General features: G+C 38.3%; 1 protein-coding gene across 1 annotated transcript; it reads right to left on the reverse strand.

The window, feature by feature from the left end:
- Nucleotides 1-3,912: 3,912 nt before the first annotated feature.
- On the reverse strand, nucleotides 3,913-13,513 carry b4galt4 (UDP-Gal:betaGlcNAc beta 1,4- galactosyltransferase, polypeptide 4). Its single transcript, XM_071528854.1, has 7 exons — nucleotides 13,465-13,513; nucleotides 10,869-11,373; nucleotides 9,078-9,310; nucleotides 7,258-7,445; nucleotides 6,982-7,104; nucleotides 6,727-6,831; nucleotides 3,913-6,588 (listed from the first exon to the last, which is right to left on the reverse strand). Exons 2-7 carry the CDS (start codon nucleotides 11,128-11,130, stop codon nucleotides 6,450-6,452), a joined length of 1,050 nt encoding a protein of 349 aa, XP_071384955.1. The 5' UTR covers nucleotides 11,131-11,373; nucleotides 13,465-13,513; the 3' UTR covers nucleotides 3,913-6,449.
- Between the last annotated feature and the right edge of the window lie 115 nt (nucleotides 13,514-13,628).

The following is a 13,628-nucleotide window of genomic DNA, read 5'->3' on the forward strand; positions in this document are numbered from 1 at the left end:
TAGTGATTTATTGAAGAGATTTTTTTTCAATCTTAAATTTATTTTCTCAGTTCTTGACACACAAGAGGCAGAAATTCAATGGAAGCATCAACTGGCACATCAGAGCAACTTTACTTGTCGGCTCTGAACTTGGTTTGGTTTTGGAGCAACCAGCAGACCAAAATTACTTTTGTCATAAAGTTTCTGGAACTGCAGAGACCACTGACATTCTGAGGCAAAATGACTTACAAAAGTCACACGGTAACAGCAAACTAAGTGGGTGATTCAGCTAGTAGCTTACAATTGTTCAAACAATAGGCTACACTCTCGCTGGCCTCACAGCTGTTCTCCAAATATAAGAACATATGGAACATCTTTTATATCATTGTAAAGAAAACATAATGCAACATTACTCAAAATATGAGAATGTAATTATGTTACCCATCATGGCGAAATGCATGTGCCAGTGGTGCTCATGCTTCATACCTGCAACGCACCATAGAAATGTCAAATTAGAGCTTCAAATGGCTTTCAATCATGGTTTCCAACGCATTCAGGCCTTAACAGTATCTGACAGTTTAACTTATGTTTGACAGGTTTGTTTTGAGAACACTGAAACAAAACTAATTTATATTTTCAGTTATGATAAGTTAAGAAATTCACAAAAAGCTTATTCTCCATCTATTAGCCAAAGAGAGCATGTGTGAATTTAGATGTTTGAATAAATTCTGGATTGTACCTTTAATCTCATTCAAAAACACATCAGGGTCTAAACGAGGCCAAACGTTTGTATCAAGGCATAAACTATCCATAAGCTGTTGTCCTCCTTTTCGTTGTAAATACAAGACATCAACACACCACTGGTGATTTCACACACCCTTGCTTACGTGGTTTACTATATTTGCAGTGTCAAGCAGGGTTAAACAGTTAAAATGTAGTAACATCCCCCAGGCTGCTGTGCAGAGATACAGACTACATATTTCAAGAGCTGTTTTGCAATAAAGATCAGTCTGAATGCTCCACTAAAAATATCTGAATGGACTGGTTTATAGAGAACAACTAGATCACAGTGTTCTGTCTTGCAGAGCTGATATTTTTGTGCTAAAAGTGTTTTTTTGAATGTCACAAGTGAGCATGATGACCGGGCCATCCTGGCCTCCACAAAACAAAGCTTTCTTTCTACACCATAGGAAAAGGAGATGACATCATTCTGTCCATACAAAGCCTCAGACATCCCGCTCTTTCTTTGCACTGGTGAAAATAGGTCTATGGTGAGAGGACATTTCACTGTATCTGAATAATAAGGGGTAACCCTGTTCTGTTTTGTTTTATTTATGTGATAGATGGCTCCATGTCCTCACAGTGCTGCACAGTCGTGGAAAATTTTGAATCCATTGTTTGGTTTTCTGGTCTTCCTGGTCTTATGAGCAGCGGCAACATTTAGCTGCTGCTAGGGGATGGAATGGAAAGGAAGGCAACTAATTTGGGCAAAATTCTTGCTTATTAATTCCTTACTTATCATAAAACAATGTTGGGGTTAAGGGATTCCTCTTGGGAAAAGCCAGTCAGGACTCGTCCATTACGATGCATGTCAATGCACCATGGCAGGGAGCACAAAAAAGGAATGAGAGAAGCTGATTTGATTGTCCATGATTGATGCCACTGACTACCACACCTACTGATAATTTATTCCTCCTTATTCAACACCTTTTACAACTGCACCACCAGTCAGTTTGGTCATGAAATCACCAAAAATCTGTTAGTCATGCCAAAGTGTGACAAAGTGTGAAAAAAAAAAAAAACAGGGCCCAATGAATTTTAACAGATACATTACAAGTTACCTGGGAGTAAATTACTGTTACATATGGTCAGAGTGCAAATATCTGTTTCTTGTTTCATCTATTTGTTCTATGTAAAGTACTTTGTCAAAAATGCCTAATAAATCATCTCTAACCCCCTTGATTGAACTTGATGAGAGCAGGAAAATGTCAACATGTCAACATTCAGTAACATGGCCTTGTTTTCATAGCTATTTAACAAACAGACCAGATGTCACATTAAAGTAGAGTACAAATTGTGTATTATAAGGTACAATATAAGGTCATGACTATATGACCTATGCTTTAATTTCCATGAATGTCCAACAACCATAAGTAAACATATCAATAGGCTGTTTGCTATAGTAGCACAAATTGTAAAAACTGGCTCATTGTACCCTGTTCTCACCCATAGGGAGGGCTTCAGGTTTTCTGGCAGGCGGCCAGTTAGTGATCCATGATTTGGTCATGAGTGAAGTTTCTATAGAACAAGTGGTGGTCAGGATGGGTGGGGTCAGTGGTGATTTTCCCTGTAGGCTTCATTGTAGGGCTGCTCTTGTAGAGACCAGCAGCAGGTGTTTGTGTTGCTGTCCTTTGTTGTTCTTTGTTTTCTGTCAAGACTTTTTCATTTACCAAGAGAATTCCCTTAGACACATACTGTATACCATAAGTGTATATCCAGTGCAAATAAGGCTCCCGACAATATTTGTGAAGTGTGGTGTTGATTTTAGAACTGATGTCACTCCTGCCTGTTGTATCATCAAAGATAAGGATATTAAATTTGTCAAAAGCTACAACCACCCTGAGATATCATCAACAATTAACATAAATTAAATAAATTGTAAATATGTATCACAAACAAGTCGTCCTTACACATGCTTGTGCTGTGGCTGTGTTTAAAAGTTTTGATGTGTTTAACACCTGGCTGAAAAAAAACCCCCTCAGGAACAATGAGGTTGAACTGAATCAGTGAACCTCCTTGGTTGAGTTATGGAGGAGGTGATAAGTTGCAAGCGTCCCTAGTTCCCTCCTAATAAATCCCCTCCAATAATGTCCCCCTTCTGTTTGACATGAGATTCATATTGTTTGCTCTGTCCCCTTCAAGTGTTAAGTGTCACTTACCTGTGTAGTTTATCTCATCACCCACGTCTTATTGTGCTCCATGTTGGTATTTAATGCATCATGCCCAGGGACAGCAGTGAAAATTACCTGGCTGTCTTAATATCTAATCTTTGTTATGCACTTACTGTGCATTGTCCATGTAAGAATCAATCTAAGAAAGTCTGCAAAGTCTATTTTGTAGAGCTTACTGTGCCAAAGGAAGATGCGGAAACCAAGATATATAAGAAATACATTTAGCTACACAGAAATAGCAGCTGAGGCAGAGTGGCACAGCTGGAGATACAGGATATAGTACAGTATGTGTACATTAGTTGCTATGAATCTGACAAAATCTATAATCAGGTTATTATGTGAGGCTAACATCTGCTCATAAAGGAAACTTCAGACGTAACTGAAAACAGCAGCCAGAGACTCTGACTGACTAGAAAAGACACAAGACAATTAGAGGCCTTCAGTAGGAAAACAGTCTAAGTTTGGATTATTTTACACCACAGTTGATGTAGGTTATGTTCTAGCTACATGTTGGATTGGAGAGGATTGCTTCATAGCATGTGCATACATGTTTTTTTTTTTAGCTTGAGTGGTAAGACTGAACACAAATAATAATGCTAACAAGTGAAAACTAGCTTAGTTTCATGCTTGCCAACTGGGATATTTACAGTCTTGGATAACATCATGCCTAATGTTGGTTGGTAAAGAACATGTAATGATAATGACATTCGTTACAGTGAATTGCACTATACTGATTATTCTAAATAGGTTTCATAAAAATGCGTGGATATGTAATACTAAAGTCAAGTAGTTGAGTAGTTGTGTGGGTTAATTGCATGTATTAATAGTAATTGTGGTGGTAGGCTATAAATAATATAAACACAAGCAAAGGCAACATTGCTACTATGTTCAAGTGCATATCTCAGATAATCGACCAAAGTTATAGTGCCAAAAATGGAGATAAAAACACAACTCATAAGAAAAGAAATGTTTATTATGCATGTGTTGAAGAGAAAATTATCTTATTAGTAGTGAAATGCATAATAATCCCCTCTTCTGTCATTATTTGTGTCTCCCCTATCAACACAATCAAAATATTGACCATTGTACAAACATTCAAAAAGAATCCCACAAGATGGCATTCTCAAAGAGTTAATATGGCACAGGTAAAGTTGAAATTCAAATGGAAAATAAATCATAATTGAAATGTTTGTTGCTATGATCATACAAAATCTTATTAGTGAGTTGTAGTTTACCTTGTGCAGTTCTAATATTTTCACATATAAAAAAAATCTCACCCCACAGTAGGCAAACAAAAAATACATTCAGTCAAGGGTGGAAATGTCACATTGAAATGAAGAGACCCTCAAGTCACCAACAACATAAAGTACTTGGATTCTGATATTTAAAATGCACTGTAGGCCCTATCCATAACAAGGGTTACGGATATATACACTTTACCCTTCAAGAGCTTCATAAAGGCTGTATGGCACATTTATGAATAGTATTCACCCTCACATCAACCCTACGATAATTTACAAAAAAGAAAGAAAAAAGGAAAACTTGGGGTTTGGAATGAATCAGTACTCATCAACGTATGTAACTAATATGAAGCTCTAGCTCAGCAGTGATGAATATGTCGTGAACAGGAGCTCCAGTAAATTGTAACCACCAAGTGGTTTGTCAGTATACTGTGTAATATCTGACTTGCTGGTCATATAAACAAAGACAGAACATAGTTGTAACATAACCAGCAGCCATGCCACTTCAAAAAAAAAAAATACCTCAAATAAATTCATTCATTTTATAAGTTTGATGATATGAGTGTATAAATCACTACACATCAATCTCTCCCCAAGCAGCATGCAATGATTTAGGAAAAAAAAAAGTATGCAGATTTTTCTATAAATAAAAATTTCTTCACATACATTTGTAGTAAAGCAAAGTTACATTATGATTGGTCTCAAATTATTATAATTATCATTTGTTAAGAAATGTTTAAGTATTTAAAAATAAAATAATCCCATAATCCACCACCTATTCTTATTTGAAAAACAAGTGTCTAAGGCATTATAAAAAGACATGCGCTGTAAGAAATACCTTCTTATCAGAGTATCTGCCTCACAAAATAGCTTTTCAAGGCAAATTTGTTCATCCTTGACCATTTTGAAGATGTTCTCAAACTCTAGGTAAACCTATTTGCCCCCAGGCAGTCAAAGCCCTTCTTTAAATTAAGGTTCAAGCCTCAAACAGTTTGAAATTAAACTCTCCTTGCATTCAGCATCTTTTGAGCGAGGAGCCCAGCAGTGGCCTTCATCAAGGAAAGCTTTTTTTTTTGCAGTGACATAATCTAGGCCGGTTCTAGGGGGAGTCCTGAGGCTTGCAGTGTCCACCAAACCCCCAACTGCAGAAATGAGAACACACTTTTTGCCTTCTATGACCCAACCAATTATATAACTGTCATATTCAAAATAATATATTTTATTTGAATTTCACCTGACCAGACTCCATATCTTTTTTTATTGCTTATCAAAGTCCTTGAGTTTTCTTCACAGTCAAGCATTAAAGTGTCACGGCAAACAAAGGATGCATGCTACACTGTAAATCTCTTCACGGCCTTAAGGCAATGTTTTCTTATACTCTGCAAACAAGAACAATGTCTACAGATTGTATTGGTGTCAGCGGCTGTTTGATATATTCCAAGATAGCATTAAAATGCCATATTTGGCTTCATGGAGATATAGACTGTAATGTTGGTGACACAGGAATTTAACTGCTCTGCATCTACTGTTGCACTAATTACTTTTATGAACTGATCCTTTGTCCTTTTCACATCAATTAACTAACACATAGTGGCCAGTTAGTGACTAGCGCTCCAGTGTCAACAAAACATCTCTGCTAAACTGCCGAACTAAACTCATCCCTCACTGCTTCGACAGTCCAAGCAGCCTAGAACCAGACCCAAACATATTCTCTTTCGCTTATGAAATGCCATTGCATCTACTAATGAAGCACACAAAATACACACTGTCCACGGGTTGCAAGTGCATGTACACAATATACAAAATATATGTATGTTTGATAATGTAATATAACAAGCAGGCAATTAATAACATGTGGATGATTTACTCTTAGTTGGATGTTTCTATGTTTTAGGAATTCATTCTAGATACCAAGAATATTTATTGGCTTCCTTGTTTGGGCATACCCAATCTTTCCTAGAAAATAAATAAATAAATACTTTGCCTGTTAATTTACATGGGCGGGATGCCCAAACATAATCAATATATGGGGAAAGCCTGGTAAAAGTAAACAAAGCTGGCTTGATATGCAAGTGGAGATGTGCGTGAAACACCAACCAGTTTATTCAATGACTCTAGTTGGTAGCTGAGATTCATGTGAAATAACCAAAACAATGCGCATCTTGTGTGCTCATTATGTTGTCTTGTGCACATGCAGTAGCTTTCCTGCACTCAAGGGCCTAAATATATAAAATATAGATATATTTTTTGGTCACAGCGGGGCTCCCTGTTTGAAATCTCAGTTGACCTGTGGCTTGCCAATGTCTACAGTAACATTCACATAAAGAGACAGCCTCTCTACTGACAAAGTCTTATACAAACAGTTGTTGAGGCCATCCTTCCTCCATACTTGGGGTGTACGTCCTAACAACCGCATCCTGTAAAAATATCAAAATTTGCCCATTGAATGAATGAAATTTGCAGCAAGAATCTGTATACATACATTTAATTTACCTATGTAGAAGCAAGCATGCATGCATCTAAAACACATTATCCCTGTGTCTACTTTTACTGACCTGTCTTTGTTTACTTCATTGCCACTGTCACGTTTATGAAACACCATGGTGTAGCGAGCGATATCAGGAGGCGGCCTCAAGATCTTCATTTTCTGTAGCTCGACCCTGATACAGAGACAGCAGAAGAACCACATTTATCAGTGAATGCATGAATGTTCACCACATCTGGGTGCACAGGTAGGAATTATTAGCAAATACTATCTGACCAAGTCTAATGGATACATGGAATTATACTTCCAATTGTTTGGGCCTCACCTGATGCGAAGGTCATCGTCCTCTCCACCCCAACCCCAGTAAGTGTTTGAAAATCCATTAACTTTATGAAACTGGTCTTTGGTCATGGCTGTGACTCCTCCGAAGTAGCCTTTGTAACGCAGCCTAAGAGAGGAAAAATATGAAGATTAATGGTAGTAATAACGGGCCGTCCTGCCATATGTTTATGCAGTGTTGTTGTTTCACTAGGGTAACATACAGCTACACTGCTGACTCAAGACTCAAAGGGATTAGATTTACTCTTAGTCACACACTTACTTGTATCCTGTGGCATTCCGACCAACCACCAAGTGTTTGGGCTGCTTATCACAGACGTATAAATTGAAATCGTTCTCAGGAACCAGGTCGACATCGTGGAAAATGAAGCACTCCCATTTGTAGTCCTTTAGTGCCTCCAAATACCCAACATTCAGTAACTTGGCACGGTTAAACGTTGCATCACCAGCCTTTAAAAACAAACAACAATAAAATCACAATCTTCTATTTTCCATTATTAGTCAATTACTATTCTAAGCTAAGTGGAAACGCCTGCATAACACCGCTCTAGACAGCTTTTTACACTGATACCACCAACATTGGTGGCACCTTGAGACAACTTGATGGCAACAATAATTTGCTGCAGCGATTTCTTCAAACAGGTACTAAATATTTCTCCTGTTGTAACTGATGTGTCACTGTGCTTTATATTGAATAAAAGACTTTGCTATAATAGGTAGAAAGTCAGAGTACAGCGTCAGCTACTGCTGTAGAGTTTTTCCTGGCTCAGAAAAAGGCTTTGGTGCCACTTGTGGGCCAGTGAACGCGATCAATCAACCCTAAACCACAAACTTGGACCCTTGTCATTTGGGGCCACCGACTGCCACAACTGTTTTCCATGATTAGGTAATATAAAATTGAGGTAGCTCTGTATATCTTTAAACATTTAACAAAATGAAGAACATGGAAAAATACCACATTTGGATAAATATTTGGTTGTTCACATTTTGTGTTGGAACACTGCATATGAATTATGGGCTAATAATTCAGTCCTGACCATTATTTGTGAAATGACTCTTCATGATTTTGAAGCAATAGTTTCCCACATCTCGCTGAACACTGCTTGTTGCTTTCACTTGACTGCTTCTGCATAGCGACAGTCGGTACAACAGCGCACAGGAGCGCCAGCTGCTGGGTGGAGTACCGCATAGCAACCAAAAATGGAATGTGGGAATATCTCATAGAAAACTGTTCTAAATCACATTTTCAGCTCCAAATTATAATTTTTCTGTTTTAGTGGCTTTGGCCGCTCTCCAATTACACTTTGGCGCCGGCCAAAAAATTGTCTGTGAAACTTTGCCTTGGAGCTGGCAGGGATTCAGTTATGTACACTTCCGCAGGGCGGATGAGCGTGGGTCCTCCGGTTGAAGGACGGCCTCCCCACTCACTACGTCACCCTGGCCATGAAAAGGAAACATCATATCTAGGTGTTTATGATGCTTTTGAACCTTTTCACCTTTTTCCAAGGCCAAATCATTGCCAAGATTATTGTCATTATTTACCAGCAGCAGATCCTACTTGTAATAGGCCAGATGCCTATGAGCTATAATTCAAAAGTGAAGAAAGTGAAAAACAGATTTTCTTCTTGTTTAATCAGTGTATGCTTATACATTCAGAAGACTACTGTATTTTTAATCCTATTTTTTGTTCTAGCTTAACAAATATCAGCTTATTTGTGACACAGGACTGGAAACCATCACTTGTGGCCCCGAAATGACTCTCGTGAACTCTACATGTTACTAAGTGTCATGTCTCTAGCGTGTAGCACACAACAAACATGTTGAAAGGAAAGAAAAAAAAAAAAAAACAGCACAAAAGCACAAGGGTTTCAAACCTTTTGAGCTTGAACTACTTCTACTACTACAACTAATAACAGTAGTAACAGTAAATAATCACAATAAATGATTATAACAACAACAACAGTAATTCTTAATAAACCAACAGAAAAACATCTGGATTTCAGCCCTACTGGCATGAACCCCAAACATCATCTAATTTCAAGCATTGTGTGGCATAATACTGTACAACAGATGGAACAATACCTGCTGGATGACATAAATGGCGTAGTGTAGCTGCTGCCTCTGCAGAAAGGGGTGCAGGTGATGCAGGAGGTAGAGGAGGTGTTTCTCACGGTTGCGGTGGGGGATGAGGATCGCTACGCTCTGCCTTGCTATGCAGTCTGTGGGCTGGTAGAGGCCTTCAGTTACTGCTCTGTTATCGCTCTCCACATCCTTCAGTGTCAGCGAGGGCTCGAATGACAGCTTCAGGGCCCCCTCTGTAGAAACAGAGTCAGCAAAGTCATCCACACATTTGAGTCGTACATGAATACTGTGTCTCTTGTAATTATTCGAGTGATTCAGCAACATGGTATGAAACGCAATCCATGAGTACAATCTCACATGTAGCCTAAATGTGGCTTTGGTGAATAACTAACTACAAACAAAATATTTTAACTGTGTCACTTCAAACAAGGCTGCCTTATCTGCTCTATCACTGACCTAATTATACAAGACTGACAGCATGTGACAACTAAACATGAGTTTTACAAGTATTTCAAGACTGCAAATGTTTGATTGTAATGCTTGTAAACACTGGGAAAAAAAAGAGACTGATTTTAGGTTAAGATAAGAAAAAAGTCAAACTCCTCAGCCCAAAAACAAACATACCCAAAATAAAGATGGTCAGATAAATTGCTGAATGTACCTTTTTAAAGCTGGTAACAAGAATATTGAGAATATCAAAGTGATGCATGCACACGCATTTTGTATAGCAAAAGTGTTCAGGGGGAGTTTCAAGACAAAATAATGACTACTGATCCTTCAAATGAACATACAATGCATTTTAAGAATATGTGAATATGTTGCCGTTATGGTCTAGGACATTTGATTAAGTATTTATGAATATAAACACTCTCCTAAAGCTATAAACCAGCAAACCATGACTCTAATTAGTGATATAATTTTAACCTGGAGCCACAACATAAGGGAGACTGCTTTTCTGGACTGGGACGAAGGTTGTCTAAATTTTACTTCCAAATGAGCTTGGTGATACAGGTGCCATCAGTTACAAAACATGACCCTATGCCCATAAAATAATCATGGGTGCTCCCAGATTAATTTTTCAAATTAATCAATAAATAATGGAGCTGTACAACAATGTGCGAGGTGAAATCATAGATTAATGAATGGGGCAATCCTCTCTGCTGTTTCTCAGATAGTAGTGAATGTTCACTAAAACATTATTTTACTGTAGAGCATATTCAAAGCTTTAGGTTTTACATAATGAAATATGTCTAATCTATTATTCTTTGATCTATGCTGTAAAGTATGAATGATCAAAAAAGAAATGTAATAGCACAAAATAAATGTAATATGAATAATAAAACTACATTTAATATTAATATAAAGCAGATTAGTTGATAGCACACATTAATAAAAAAAAGTATTGACGCTCTACCTACAGTATAAGCCATTATATTCAGATGATCTGTCTCTATTGTTGTATTTTTATATACATTACCATTTTCTTTAATTACCTTGTACTTGACACATACTTGACTTCCTTGGCATTGTCTGCAAATTGCTGCTGTGGCACCTGAATTTCCCCAAGGGGATCACAATAAAGTGCTATCTTATTTTATCTTATGATGTACGAACAAAGCATTCTGATTCAGCCAGGTGGCATCACAAGTAGCTAGATTTAAATTATTGCTGAGAAGATAATTCCATCTTCCTTTTAATTAGCCCAAACATAAAACTCAATTACAATAAAAAAAATACATAAATACAGGTAAGTTTGTGAACTCCCTGACCTGCACTGTGGTGTATACTTACGGAGCAATGGTGACTCCTGAGGGCACTCGACTTTTGGTGGCAGAGTATTTAAGAGATCTGCTGCTGGTCTCCAAGAGTTCAGTTCAGCCCTCAGATTCTCTCCTTTGCTAAGAGTTTGTGCGGTGGTGGAGGAAACCTGAACAGATTTCTCTGTTTCCCCTGTATAAGTAGCAATCCATGCCAGCACTGAGAGAGAGAGAAGGAGCAGCACAAAATACTTCCCCCGCCGTAAAAACTTGCACACAGAAGGACAGAAACCCATGACTGTGTGATTGTGTTGATGTCAAAAATGGCAATAAAAGAATCTGTTAGTTATGGTTTATGATATTTCTTCTGTGCAGGACACTGCAGTAAAAACACCGACGGCCACAGGTCCACTGAGCAGTCATCCCATGGTGACGAGGCATACTGTTGAGCTTCAAATCTATATTATCACTGCGGAGTGAGGGAGACTTTATTGCTGAAAATCCATCGCTGAACCATCGAAAACCAGTTCCTCTGACAACTGTAATTGGATTTAGAGAGAAAAGGTGTTACCATTGGCAGTTTACGTACTTGCATCACAACCACTCTGCTTCTACCACGACTCACAAGGGCATTCATGCAACACTACACCCTGACAGGGCAGTTTCTAGTGTCAAAGAAATAGATCCAGTGCTTTTCAGACAACAGGAAAAAAAGACCTGAAGAGGCCTATCATCTTAGAAAAGGAAACAAGACAAATGTCTTTTCAAGTTTTGTGTTTTGACACAGTTCGAAGCTATTTATTCTGTTACACATTATACAAAGGGTTCCTGGATATGTTACACTGTAACAGTATATACCTGCCTTTGTATGTGCCTTAGGTTTATGTATCATATTGCCACGCTGCTTTGTTTAACTTTTCTACTGCATCGTTAATTTCTCAAATATCCACCACTAAACTAAACCCACACATCTGTCACACACACACACAGATTGTTGTTACCACATTGGGCAGTGTAAGTTAATATTTGTGCAAAAAGCAACACTTCCAAATGTATAAACCAGGGAACCAAGACTCGTTTCTATCATCAAGACACAAAACTTGAAGCTGCTCCATTAATGATGAATTGAAGACACAGTTTCTACAAAGTAAGAAATATACATTTAAAAACTAATAATAGTATTATAAACTATTACATAGTATATCTACTTAGTCCTATTCAATGCCAGTCCTGGCTGTTGTTTCTAGCTGTAAAACTTGTTTATTTGCATAGCTTTGCCTTAATTTGGTTGTCACCCCCACCATCTCCATCATCCTGTGTGTGATAGTTTTGGGGACTAACAAGCTAACGTTAGCTACTGAGCAAGACATGATTTCTATTCGCGTTGGATTAATTCTACTACCTTTCACCCCACGTGAAGCTCGTTTATCCCTTCATAGTGTCCGTTTTTAGAGTAAAAGCTTTAACTGTCCCAGATGAGAAGCGACCTGGTTGTGTCCGGATGAGCTCTTATTGAAAAGGTAGCGGTTAGCTGACGAATGCGGATGTTGGGAGTTACTGTAAACTGCTATAAAAGTTAAAATTAAATTAGTGGAAGCGCAGTGCATTGCCAGTTTATTCAAATACATTGTCGCGCGAGTCCTCCCACAACAATAAATGCAGTTGATAACAGTGCTGGTGTGTCACAGTAGAGGACGAGCCAGTGATGCAGACGGGCAGATACAAACGGTTTCTCTCTGGTGTACTGAACGAATATGTTTCCCTAGGCACTCTTGTTTCCCCTCATGTGCGCGCTCCCGTGTAAGGCGCGGCCAGGGCCACACGTCATCCAGGCTTGTGCACTGACTTATACCAAGGAAACCAGGTTGTTCAAAAGGTCCCTTTTTGACACTAAAAAGGTAGTTGCAATTGATTTCATTTCCAAATGTAAGTGGGCATGTTGCCCCATTCAAATACCCTGTTATGTCAATTAAACGTTACTTATGTTAATGAAATTAGAGGTGAAAGCGACGCAGAGAAACCGTTTGAAAAATCTATTACTGCTGATCAGAGAGAAAACCCGTAAAAATCGAGAGCGAGTCCTAGTCTTTGCATTATAAACTATTACTTTGCCAGTATAGTTTAATGGTTTGGAAATACCTTCATTGTGTTATGCATTTATGTAGGCTCTCTCAAAGTACTTTAATTTCCTCGCGACAAGCACAGTAAATCAAGTGCCCCCTGGCGTTAAGTCAACGTAGCCTACATATACTGAGAACCAGGGTGACCAGGGAAACCACAATGTTCATAACACCAGAGCATAGCGGTTGATGCGAATGAGATAGCAGCAGTTGACATTTAGTAACATTAACTGCTCAGTTAATTAGGCATTAACTACCCCCAGCAACTACAGGCCAAAACGGATACCTAGGGGGTTTGAACAACAACGGGGTCACCAAACATTTGCACAAATCAGGTTTTTAATTTACGTTAAGCTAATCAAGGCGTTTGGTACATAACGTAGCATGGAGGTTTTAATAGATAATCGCATGTAAGTTAATGAACGAGATCGGTCTGTTAACTAAGACTGTACATTATTTTATTCTGTCGGCAATCAATGTGGAAGATGAAGTTGACATATCTCGACTCACCTCTTAGCTAGCCGTGCTCGTCCACGCAGGGGAGACTGAAAACAGATACACTAGTGACAAGCTAGCATAAAAAAAATACAACTTCCGATCAGTGTATTTCAAAATAAAAGCATTCGCGATGAAAGGGGATAGCCTACCTGGGATTTTAGAGAACTACAAAGTAC

Source organism: Centroberyx affinis, unplaced genomic scaffold (genome assembly GCF_046629955.1).
Source record: "Centroberyx affinis isolate AG114_WGS23_722 - 3 ecotype Tasmania unplaced genomic scaffold, CSIRO-AGI_Caff_v1 ptg001735l_1, whole genome shotgun sequence".
Taxonomy (NCBI): domain Eukaryota; kingdom Metazoa; phylum Chordata; class Actinopteri; order Beryciformes; family Berycidae; genus Centroberyx; species Centroberyx affinis.